Source organism: Spinacia oleracea, chromosome 3 (genome assembly GCF_020520425.1).
Source record: "Spinacia oleracea cultivar Varoflay chromosome 3, BTI_SOV_V1, whole genome shotgun sequence".
Taxonomy (NCBI): Eukaryota; Viridiplantae; Streptophyta; class Magnoliopsida; order Caryophyllales; family Amaranthaceae; genus Spinacia; species Spinacia oleracea.
Genome location: NC_079489.1, coordinates 154853526 through 154866139, shown reverse-complemented (window position 1 = coordinate 154866139; position 12614 = coordinate 154853526). Strand labels below are relative to the sequence as shown.

The 12614-nt window shown below is 36.2% G+C and overlaps 1 protein-coding gene across 3 annotated transcripts; it reads right to left on the bottom strand.

Annotated features, from left to right (window-relative positions):
* Positions 1 to 5720: 5720 nt before the first annotated feature.
* LOC110804546 (AAA-ATPase At3g50940) lies at positions 5721 to 10285 on the bottom strand. 3 transcript variants are annotated; one of them, XM_022010151.2, is made up of 4 exons: positions 9677 to 10285; positions 7933 to 8533; positions 6531 to 6963; positions 5721 to 6078 (listed from the first exon to the last, which is right to left on the bottom strand). In XM_022010151.2, the coding sequence occupies exons 1-4, from the start codon at positions 10093 to 10095 to the stop codon at positions 5993 to 5995; spliced, it is 1539 nt and encodes a 512-aa protein (XP_021865843.1). In that variant the 5' UTR covers positions 10096 to 10285; the 3' UTR covers positions 5721 to 5992. The 3 variants fall into 3 exon arrangements, 2 of the variants coding, with proteins under 2 accessions (XP_021865843.1, XP_021865842.1); XR_008931284.1 differs by having other exon boundaries at positions 5726 to 6078; positions 6333 to 6963; positions 9677 to 10284; XM_022010150.2 differs by having other exon boundaries at positions 5726 to 6078; positions 6479 to 6963.
* Between the last annotated feature and the right edge of the window lie 2329 nt (positions 10286 to 12614).

The following is a 12614-nucleotide window of genomic DNA, read 5'->3' as shown; positions in this document are numbered from 1 at the left end:
TTTAAAACTAAAATCCTTGTTAACTACAGTATTATGCAGAGTGATTGGTAAAATCATGGTTTATGGTGAATACATATCGGTAGTGTTCTTTTTACCTGAATTTCACTTATTTTATCTTATCTTATTTTATTGGCCTTGAATTTATCTTATTTTATCTTATCTTATTGACTTTTATCTTATTTTATCTTATCTTATCTTATCTTATCTGAACTTATTGACCCTTATTTTATCTTATCTTATCTCATTGACCCTTATCTTATCTTATTGAAACTTATAGTATTACTGTAAAGACAGTAATGTGAAGGGAAAGCTTGAACTCGTTTATTGATTATGCACGTTATATATAATACATTGAATATATGAATCTGCCTAATGCTAGTCTCCTTAGGTAATTAGGAATAAGAGTTTACCTTAAACATGAATACTACATAGAAAAGGAATATATGCTTGGTGCTTGCCAAATTCTAAGTCCGTAACACCCTCCCTCAAGTTGGAGTATGGTGTGGATCATGAATGCCCAACTTGGATAACAAGTAATCAAACTGCCGCTTTCCTAGTGCCTTAGTGAAGATGTCTGCCAGTTGAGATGTAGTCGTGACATAAGATGGTGCAATAATCCTTTCTGTTACAGCATCACGAACAAAGTGACAATCAATCTCAATATGCTTGGTGCGTTCATGAAAAACAAGATTTTTGGCGATATGTAAAGCCGACTGACTATCGCAGAACAGTGGAATAGCCTTAGGATGATGAACCCCGAGACTCAAGAGTAGCCCTTTTAACCATTTGAGTTCACATGTAAGGGATGCCATAGAACGATATTCGGCTTCTGCGGACGAGCGAGAAACTGTATGTTGCTTCTTTGTTTTCCATGAAATGGGAGATTGGCCTAAGAAAACAAGCCAACCGGATAAGGAACGACGAGTGACAGGGCAAGCTGCCCAATCTGAATCACACCAACCTTGAAGACTGAGCTCATTATCTGCACGGAGCAGAATGCCTTGACCCGGAGTGCCTTTGAGATAGCGAACAACACGTAGAGCTGCTTCCCAATGGGCGGCTCGGGGTTCCTGTAAAAATTGTGACAGAACATGCACAGAGTAAGCCAGATCAGGGCGCGTAACTGCCAAATAAACTAGCCGCCCTACGAGACGACGATAAGCTTCGGGTGTCGTGAGAATTGGGCCATCATCAAGGCCAAGACGATGGTTTTGTTCAATTGGAAATCCACTAGGCTTAGCGCCAGACAGTCCTGCTTCAATGATAATATCCAGAGTATATTTGCGTTGGCACAAGAATAAGCCTGATGCGCTACGAGCTACCTCAATGCCAAGAAAGTAACGCAATGAGCCCAAATCTTTCATCTTGAAACAGTCACTTAGATATGCCTTGAAAGTAGCAATTGCAGCAGAAGTATTCCCAGAAATAATTAGATCATCAACATAAACTAAGACATTTATTTGGACTGTGCCGTGCGTGTATGTAAATAAAGAGTAATCTGAATATGACTGGTTGAAGCCAAATTTCTTAAGGGCATGAACCAACTTTTCAAACCAACACCGAGGAGCCTGCTTTAGTCCGTACAAGGATTTGCGAAGACGACATACCATTTTTGGATTAGAGCACTCAAACCCAGGGGGTAATTTCATATATACCTCTTCTTCAAGGTCACCATGGAGAAAAGCATTGTGAACATCCATTTGATGAAGTTCCCAATTTTTAGAAGCAGCTATAGCAAGAAAGGTACGAACAGTGGTCATTTTAGCAACAGGAGCAAATGTTTCATTATAATCAATACCTTCTTTTTGATGATTTCCCAAAACAACCAATCTAGACTTGAGACGTTCAATATCGCCACAGGAGAAAAATTTGGTTCTGTATACCCATTGGCTTCCCAAAGCTCGTTTTCCTGGAGGAAGTTCCTCCAGAGTCCAAGTTTCATTATCCTCCAAGGCCTGGATTTCTTCCTGCATAGATTTCTTCCACCCCTCATCCCTCATTGCTTCTCTGTAAGACTTAGGATCGTTTCCAGAAATAATGGCTGTGAGAAACTTACAATAATTTACAGAGAAATTGCTACAATTAATGTAATGTGCTATGGGATAAGGAGTACCTGAGGAGTGATGCGGAGACGGAGAAGACGGAGATGGACTTTCAGCAATTATTGTGTGAGTGACGTAATCTTTTAACCAAGAGGATGGAGCCTTGGCCCGTAGGCCGCGGCCCAAATCAGAAGGTGAGGTATTAACAGGAACTGACGTGGGTACGGGTTGGTCCTCAACCGGTTCAGTTGGAGTGAGTTGGGAATTTTGGGTTACTGGGTGGTTTTGGGCTTCTGGAGATGAAGTGACGGTAGTGGGAGTTTGGGCTTTGGTTGGAGATTCCAAGAATGTTGGAGTTTGCTCAAGTGAATTGGGTGAAGAAGGGACATCATGTGGGTCCTCAGGAAGAATATGGGGTGAATCAGTGGCTTTATATGGAATGGGCTCTTTATTTTCAGAAATATGATGATTAAAATCAAAATCAATATCTTGTTCATTAACATCAGGCACAATTGTATTCGGATCAATGTTAACGTCTTCTGGGTCAACAAATGAAAATATGTCCTCAAAAAACTTCACATCACGGGATACTAGAAATTTCTTCTTGTCAAGATCGTAGGCCAACCAACCCTTCTTGCTAAATGGGTACCCCATAAAAATACATTTTCTACTCCTACTTTCAAATTTATCTCCTTTAGTTTTTTGATTGTGAACAAAACATAAACACCCAAAAGTGCGGATAGTGTTATAGGAAGGTGGGACACCATACAAGATTTCATAAGGAGTTTTATTGTTCAACAAAGGTGAGGGAGTTCGATTAATTAAATGTGCTGAAGCGAGAACACCCCCAAAAATAAATAGGTAATTTTGCTTGAAATCTTAATGCCCGGGCAACATTTAGGATGTGTTTATGCTTTCTCTCAACCCGCCCATTTTGTTGTGGAGTTCCGACACATGAGGAAAAAAATAGAATTCCAGTAGCAGAAAAATACTCACGCAAACAATTAAATTCCGTGCCGTTATCACTTTGCACAATTTTAATGGTTTGAGAAAATTGGCGATCAACCATGGAAATAAAACTCATAAAAATACGAAAAACTTCTGTTTTATCATCCAACAAATATACCCAAACGGCTCTAGAAAAATCATCGACTATAGTTAAAAAATAGCGAGCACCACAAGAAGAAGAATGTCTATATGATCCCCACAAATCACAATGAATTTTCTCAAAAATACGAGTAGCTTTATTTTCACTAATAGGAAATTTATCTCTAGGATGTTTAGCACGAAAACAAACTTCGCAAGCTTTATTCAAATTGCCCTTAATGTCAATAATGGGGGAGAGTAACTTTACTACTTTTTCTGAGGGGTGCCCCATCCTGTTATGCCACAAATCCAATGTCGATGTAGCTCCATTCACCAAAACATGTTGCACCAAGTCAGCTTCTCCGAAGTAGTAAAGTCCATCTCGTCTAACTCCCGTTCCAATCTTATGCAATATTACCTCACCTTATCTTATCTTATCTTATCTTAATTTTATTGGCCCTGAGCTTATCTTATCTTATCTTATTGACCATGAACTTATCTTATTTTATCTTATCTTATCTTATTGACTCTAAACTTATTTTATTTTATTTTATCTTATCTTATCTTATTGCCCCTTATTTTATCTTATCAAACCTCAAATAAGTGAAAAGATGGTGAATAGAAAGGAGCCATCGTGTATAAAGTTCAATCATGTTATTTTATTAACCAGACCATTAATGTACATTACTACCTTAGTCGTCCTTAAAGGATGCCCTTAATAATATATGGCCTTTTTTTAAATTTAATATATTTAGCTCAGTTTTGGATCCTCTAAAGTTATAAATACGAGGATACTCTAGAGTTATAAATACGAATAATTTAAGATAAATGAATCAACAAATTAAGAAGAACGAAAAATTAAACACTTTCATTTAATGAACAAAGAGCAAAATATTTTATTGACAAATACAATGCAAACTGAACAAACATAAATCACGAGGGAATTGTCTCCCTAGTCTATGCTTGGAAAATACAACTGGCGAATGGCGATGACCGTTAATCTCTATTACAGAGTATATAAGTTAAGTGGTGAGATTATTTTAGTAAATTTTTTTTTCGTGTTTTTTTTGGATTACTAAAATACTCCCACACTTATAGAATAGAGAATATAATGACAACCTACCTAATAGGAAAAAATATAAAGAAACTTTTTAATCAATTTAGTCTCTTAAATAAATTCTTACCATTTTAATCAATTTGTTTATATACGTTCAACTCTATCTAACTTACTCCGTATATATTTTTAATATTCTCACGCATCGCATTTATATTATATTTTTTATATGTTATTTCAGGTTTAAAGGTAATAACATAAATCAGTTTCTTATATCCGCACGCATCGCGTGCATATAAGACTAGTGCTTCAATATCACCGACATCGTTCTGCTTCCCCCCCTCTCCCTCTTTTCTCTCTCTTTTTAGGGTTTACAAAAATTAAGGTTTTCTAGGGCCGAATAGCCAATTTTCTTCAGAAATTTGGTTATTTCCGCCCCTTCTCTTCCAATTTTGTTTTGTTTTATGCGTTAGATCTCAATTAAACTACATAGTTTCAGTGTAGTAAGTACCCCTATGGTGGGTTTGATTCTAGTTAAGTTTTGTGTGTTTAGTTTAGTTAAGGTTGTTTCTTTGGTAAAGATTTATGCTGGATCGAAGAGGATGTCAATCTTTCGACTACAATCAGACGAATCAGACAGAAATCATATTTGTCACGGCTACAACAGATCAATAGACCCCCTCGTCAATGAAAACTGTAAATCAAAGCGATATAAAAGAGGGTATACAGAATGTTTGATATACTACGATGGTAGTTATGGTGAAATGAAGTATTTATTTGCTTCGATTGTTATGTATTTGTTAGATTTAAATTTTTATGTAGATGTCGTAGGACTTTTAATCAATGAATTAATTTGTTTATAAAAAAAACTAGTGCTTCAATACATGAAGATAAGTGTCGGAGTTTTGAAAATTTTTATACTGTAATTTTAATTCTGACCTCCCTAAGTTTGAGTATAATTGTAATTTATACTACATTGATTAAATATTTTTCATAAAGATGATGATTGACCTATAGTACGCTATTCAGGACTACGGTTCCTGAATGTGTGGAAGTTGTTCAATTCAAATCGTCTCCGATTTTTCATGCTAGCTTGGGCCTTCATTTCCAGGGATTTGGGCCTCCATTTTAGGGCTTTAGTTGGTGGATCTTTTCATGGGCCTCTGTCCTTTGTTTATGGACCTTTCTCGAAAGCTTTTGGTATTCGTTAAGGAATGTGTATAACAAGCATTTACAAATATTTTGTTCTATTCCAAATTTTTCAATCACATGTCAAATCCATGTTACTTCATTATTAGTGTTTAATATCAATAATGTCTTGGTTCATTGGTTAAAATTAAGGGTCTCTGTATAATTTGTCTTAGTTCGATTTCTCCCTACCTCATTTGTAATGCTCTACTGACTCAAAAAAGTTAGAGAAACCGTATTAATGCTCAATAATTCTACTTGTTGCTTTCTTAACTTCTTATAGGTAGTTCGTATTGACTGTTTGTTAGTGCACGGTAATATAAATGTAAAATGTTGGCATAAGAAAAGAATTTGTATCAAAATTTATATGGAAAATCATATATGAATGCGAAATACCTATAATACATGTTCATCCTATTTTTTTTTTCCTCGTGAATTTTCACTATCGTCCATTATCATTCCAGGTAGAGTTGGATTACTTAGGTGGTACGTAATGCAAAATATTAAAAAGAGAAAACACATGTTTGAATATATATGTATCATCTAGCCCTACTCCACTCCACATTGCCTCGGCCAAGACCTAGCTAGCATTGCCCTGCCTTATTCCCTTAACCTTCATTGTCTAAAACATTCTGATGAAACGACCCCGTCTTCTTCCCCGCCGACGCGATCTAGCTCCACCCCTCATGAATGAGGATACTTGGGTTCCTGGCCAACAAGCAAGTTCAACGTAACAATGTTAGTTGTTTAGTCTTGAAATCAATGTAGACAATTTAATAAGGCAAGGACCTTGTTTTTCCAGCTTCAAAACTATATATCTGGAATATATGACACATATTATACATTAGATGATACTAAGGGTATATTTATCATTGTACATTCAATCAATTTATTTGTTGATACCCTAATTAATTAACCGAACTTAGGCTCTGATACCAAATGAACATAATAATACGACTTACCTTTAGATGGATGGGTGTCTGGCCTCGTATATATATAGATATAATGTGTATAATGTACAAAGACGTTTATACCCTTAGCAATGAACACTAAATATACTTAATACTTCAATCCATTATACATGCATAAGAGTTAGAAGTGCATTTACTTATTGGTAACATCTAAGCTAACATCTTGTTCTTCATCAATCAACTTCATACCATGATCTTCATCATCATTATTATTAATATTCTCTTTGGGTTTAGACTCTTCCTCCAATTTCAAAGCCTTGGCTTCCTCATCTTCAACTTTTTTAAGTTTGAGGAACTCAACTAGCCCTTTTAGTGCCGAATCGGGCTCGTCGTGCTTCATTAATTGCTCGGCCACCTCCGCCGGGGTGGCCTCCGCTTCCTCGACCAGTCTCTCGATGTCTGTAAAGAGTTCGTGATCCGTTACGCCGAGGTAGTTGTTGGCAAGGACCTTGAACCCACCTGGAGTGCAGTAAGACATGTGAATGTGCACGTCCATTCTTCCAGGACGTAGCAATGCGGGGTCTAACTTTTCTTTGTGGTTTGTGGTAAATATTATGATTCGTTCATCCCCACAACTTGACCATAATCCATCAATAAAGTTCAGGAATCCAGATAATGTTACCTGGTAAGACATAAATACAATGATCAACATAATGGCTAATATAGTTTCATTCTAAGGAGTATTTTCTAACAAAAACCTATACGTATACCAATTGTCTGTTGGTTTAGTGGTGATTGAGGTTAGACTTGGTAGGGAGAACCCCGTGTTCGATCCCCCGCAACAACAATTGAGAGGGGACTGGAACCTATCCACTCAGAACCCGCTCCGAATTCGGATTAGCCTTAAGGATGAACCGAGTGGTACCCAAAAAAACCTATACGTATAATTCTTGTCTTTAACATTTTTTAAGTTATGAAAGTCAAGTTACCTGCAAACTCTTAATTACACTTGATGTTGTACAATAAACATTGTAAGGTGGATGTGAAATTAACCAAAATGGTTAAAATTTACACTGATTAATTAGTGTAAAAGTTATTAACTTTTTAGGATTAAAATCTTTCTTTTTAATAAAAATTTAGCCCTTTAAAATCAATCATGTTGTATAAAGGTAATCACGTGGCTCTTTAAAAGCTTATCCATCAAAAATACTTTAAAATCAAAACATGTACGGAGTAATATACTCCGTAAAAGTACCGAAAGTAGGTAAACATTACCTAAATGTACAACAAATTTATTGTACAATAGGTACGTGCAAGGCCTATTATGTCTTTTAAGCCACTAGCCAGAATTTTAACGTTTTGTAAGTTATACATTTTTAAGCAATGCAATTCATGTTCCTTTTTTTTTCAAATCATTTAATTGCATTAATAATGAGTTGAAAAATTAATAAATGACGTCAGTTCTAGTCTCCGTCTTGTCTAAATCCGACTTGGGGTTGTACTTTTAAATATCGGGTGATTTTAATTTGAGGTTATTATAATTTGCAAAAGTAAAAAAAAAAAAATTAGATTATTACCAAAAAGAGGTAACTTTTAGAGGTTGTATTTAGCAAAAAATTTCAATTCTAATTCAAAGGTTAGAACCACAAACCTTTTCTTGTTGGTATCCACCACCATAATCAACAACATTATTATCCCTATTATTCAACTCAATGGAGCAATCAATATCCTCCACCACCACTATCGACTTATTCGCCGTACCCACCAACGCATTTCGGAGCTCCGAATCCACCCTTAACCCACTCAATTCAAGATCATATATATCAAAATTCAAGTAGTTCGCCATTGCCGCAATCAAGCTCGATTTACCCGTACCCGGAGGCCCGTACAACAAGTAACCCCTCTTCCACGCTTTCCCTACACGTCTATAATACTCCTTCCTCTTCACGAACCTCTCGAGATCCTCGATGATCATCTTCTTTAAATCGGAGTCTATGGCCAACGTCTCGAAGGTGGACGGGTGGTTTAGACTAATGGAGCTCCACGCGTTTACCGAGCCCGAGTATAAGTTGTTCGGGTCTACTGTAAACAGCTTGATCGTCTTCCTCTCTAGTTTGAAAAACTCTGCCTGTTTTAGAATGTGTGGGATGTATTTTTCTAATGCAATGGCTTTGAATTTCTTGTGGAATGTTAGGTGGAATGCTCGAACCTCGGACCTCAGGGTGGAGTTCATGTCCCTTAGGTTGTACGAACTGCGTTTATTAAGACAAATTAGATTAGGTTTTGTGTACGCACGAATACTATAACATTATAAATTTATAATTTACCCTTTTTTTTTATAGAATACTTGAGTAAAAACAATTATTTGAAAATAAAGTAGTATGTAAGATTTTACAGATTTTTAAAAGATTAATAAATTTTTAGTCAAATATACTGAATCTTTTCCATAAAAAATTATTGAAACAAATAAATTAATATAAAAAAACAATTGCGAGCTTTTTTTTTAACTAGGTAGTGTCACATGTCATTTATGGTGTCTGATTTTGTATAATGTAATAGATGTGATAAAATGTGCATAAAGGTGGATACAATGTAATAGCGATAAAGTAGGAGAGATAGCGTAAGCAGTGGGTGGGTGTAAATAAATGTGAGAAAAGATGTAAATTTAGTGGTAGTAAAAGGGGTAAGATGATATATATTCATGTCCCAAAATGTACTACCTTCGTTTCATATTGATTTTTACGATAATTATTTGCACAGATCTTAAGAAAAAAGTGGAAGAGTATGTAAGAAAATAGGTGGATATAATAAAATATGGATAAAATAAGAGAAATGTGTAAAAAGACAATGGTGGGTACGTGTAAGAAAATAATAAATTAAGTAAGTGAAATTAAGTGGAAAATTGTAAATAGTGTGCGAGAAGAGGGATAAAATTGTAAATTTTCATATCAATAAATAAATAAATAAAAGCACAATGAAAAAAATATTATAAAACGAAAACTGTAAAGATCATTTTAAAACGAAAAAACGCAAACAACATTCTAAAACATACTAAAATAAACATACTAAAATAGAAGAGTAAAGATTATTACGAAGCAGATTACTACTAAGTACTAACTATAATACTTCCTCTGTTTTTATTTACCTGACACAATGGGGTTTTAGACACTATTCACACAAACACCTTTTGACTTCCTTTTGTGGTTTATACATAAGAAAAAACATAGTCGTGTGAGATTTTATTAGATTCGTATCAGTAAATATTTTTTAAATATCAACTTTTTATAATTTTTTCCAATACATAATTAGAGATATTAATGTTTGAAATCGTGCATTGACAAACGTGCCTAAATAATTGTGTCATTTAAAAAAGAAAGGAAGAAGTAACTCTTTACCTCTCGATCGTACGGCAGTGTAACATCCAACGAAATTTGATCCCCTCGAACTCATCCACTATCTCCTCATCTCGGTCAACGTTGACCAGGATTTGTTTCTCGGATTCGGGCTTTCGGACCTTAAGACGGGTGGCGGACGTGGAGGTGGAGGTGGTCTTAGTACGGGCTCCTATGAAGAGCTCCGCCGCCTCGAAGATCTGGTTGGTTTCGAGGCCGTCAAACTCGTCGATGATCATGGTGATTTCCGACGAAAGCCGCCGGCTGAAGACGGAGTGGAGGGAGGAGAAGAGGTAGTTGCGGATTTCATAGGGGAGGAAGTCGTTGATTATGGAACGCGCCACCATGGCTGCCGCCACTGTAGAGCCTACTGTCGAGAGTATTGATTTTGCTGCCACCATATTGTTTGATTGCGTTGCCATTGTAGCTAGTTAATTAGATCTACAAAGTGAGGTTGTGTAATTAAGAGGGTAATTAATTAATTAATGATAATGAGTGTTAATTATGTGTTTGTGTTTGGAATTTTAAAGTGTGAGTTTGGGCAGTATTTATAGCATTGGGTTGATAAGAAAGTTCAAGGAAGTGAGGTTTGGAAAATGATCCCCGCCAATCGTTGAATTTTCAAGGTCTAGTTTAATGCAAAACAGTTAGTATTTATCAGACCGTCTTATATTTATTTAACTGTATGATCAGGCTAACACATAAGAAGGATGTTGAAAATAAAGGTCCTTGAGTATGCAATTTGGGAAATGATAATTTTTTTTTCCCCTTCTGTTTTGGGTCCGAATGTGTCATGAGCTAGAGAAATATTTCATCCGTCCCGGAATACTTGCACCGTTTTCCTCATAAAGCTGTCCCATGACAAACTTTTATTAATATTATACTTATCTATGGACCCACCTAAAGATGGCTGTGGGTCGGGCCGGCCCGAAGCCCGACCCGACTCGGCACGAAAAAAGCACGGCCCGGCACAAGCACGCAAAAAGCATGGCCCGGCACGGGCACGAAGTCGTGAGCCGTGGGCCGGGCCTGGGCCTTAATTTTTTGGAAAAAACACGACAAGGCACGACACGAGTCGACCCGGCACGACAAAGCACGTTAAATTTAGTCAAATTAGCCTTAGGCACGTCGGCCCGGCCCGACACGGCACGAAAGCATGTGGACTTGGGCTGGGCCTGGGCCTTATTTTTAACTTTTCGGCCTGGCACGGCACGAAACAACGTGGGCCTGGCGTGGGCCCGACACGATTAGGCCCACGGCCCGTGGGCTCGGCACGAAGCCCGACCCGGCCCGGCCCACAACCATCTTACCCCACCTATATTATTAAAAAATGAGTCATTTCTCATTATCCCCTTAAAAAGTTGACACATTGCCCACTATCTATATTAAAAAATTACTCCACTATCCACTATCCACTACCATCTAATTAAATAAGTCAATTACATTGCATTAAATTCTGTGTCTGTCAAACCAGTTCGAGTATTAAAAAAAATTCTGTGTCTATCATTAAAAGATAACATTAAAAAAGGAGTCATTTCTCGCTATCCCCTTACAAAGTTGGCACATTGCCCACTATCTATATTAAAAATATACTCCATCTAATTAAATAATAAGTCAATTACATTGCATTAAACTCTGTGTCTGTCAAACCAGTTCAAATATTCCGGAACGAAGGGAGTATAAATTACCTGAAACATATTGTCCACATGCTTTTAGCGTTTATCGATTAGTCAAAACCTCATTGTTATTATTGGGTCAACGGGTCCAATAAGAAATGTGAACAACAACAATAGCTACTCTTCTAAGTTCTAACCGACGTATACGAAGTATAATTTGGAGTATTTTTTATTTTCTGGATCTTTAGTTTGACACTTGGAAGCCAAGGCATAGAATAGTTGACCAAATAGTCTATCAGTTTAGCAACTTCTTTAACCTTGCCATTCAAGTAATCCATGTATAATTGTCAATTTAAAACTGTAGGAAGCTGTGAGAGATTGTAATATTATATTATCTCCGTTTCAAAAAGATCTTTAGAGTTACTATTTACACGGACTCCAATGCAATATTTAACTACTAATATATCCAATTTCGTATGTGAAAAAATTATAAAAATTTGATATTCTGAAAATACATCCCGAGACCAATCTAACAAGATCTTATATGTAATATTTTGATGTATATAATGGTGAGAATTTACGGTCAAAGTTTTTATACTTTGGACACATTTTTCAAAGCGTAAAGAACTTTCTGAAACGGAGGTAGAAATCCACTAGACTAGTGTACTAGTACGATTCTATGAGTACTAATTAAACTCGAAAAAATAATATATCTTAGTAATTAGTGCGAAAAATGGAGAGAGTTCATCTTTATCATGGAGGGAACTTCTAATGCATCTGAGAGAAAAATGGGAAATACAACAATGTACAAAATACGTATGTTGTTGTTATACGAGTGTTTTAGCGGATTAGAGATTTGTACTGTTTTGTTTCTCAAGTGATTTCTTAATTTAACGCTGTCCGATTTTTGAAGAGAGTTACTAACATAACTTGAAGGAAATTCTCTGTTTTACTACCTAAAAAAACATCCGTAATATATTTTATAATTTGTGGGCTATACTAATGTTGCGTTAACTCTGTTGTTAAAAAGTTAGAAAAAAAAAAAAAAAAAAAGGTGATAACACAAAAGTTTGAGAATCTCTATTCTATAAAGGAACAGTTGAGGTCTTTTTAGTAACTACACTTTTCGTGTCCCCAAGCGAAAAGACCAAAATACCCCTTCTATTTTTCAATGGAGTTGAATTTCAAACGTAAGCCTGTAAACTTCCTCTCGCCATAATCTTTCTCTCTCCTCTAAGTTCCTCCCTCTGTGAAACCCTAAAACTTGAAGACTTCAATGGCATACATTCACGGAGGCGGCTAATGTCTCGGCTATTGCACCATGA

Coding starts and splice junctions, on each gene's coding strand:
- LOC110804546 (XM_022010150.2), bottom strand. CDS start 10,095: ATGGCAACGCAATCAAACAATATGGTGGCAGCAAAATCAATACTCTCG. Junction 6,964..7,932: donor GTGGATACCAACAAGAAAAG/GTTTGTGGTTCT, acceptor ATGTCTTACCAG/GTAACATTATCTGGATTCCT. Junction 6,079..6,478: donor AGCTTAGATGTTACCAATAA/GTAAATGCACTT, acceptor CTTGTTGGCCAG/GAACCCAAGTATCCTCATTC.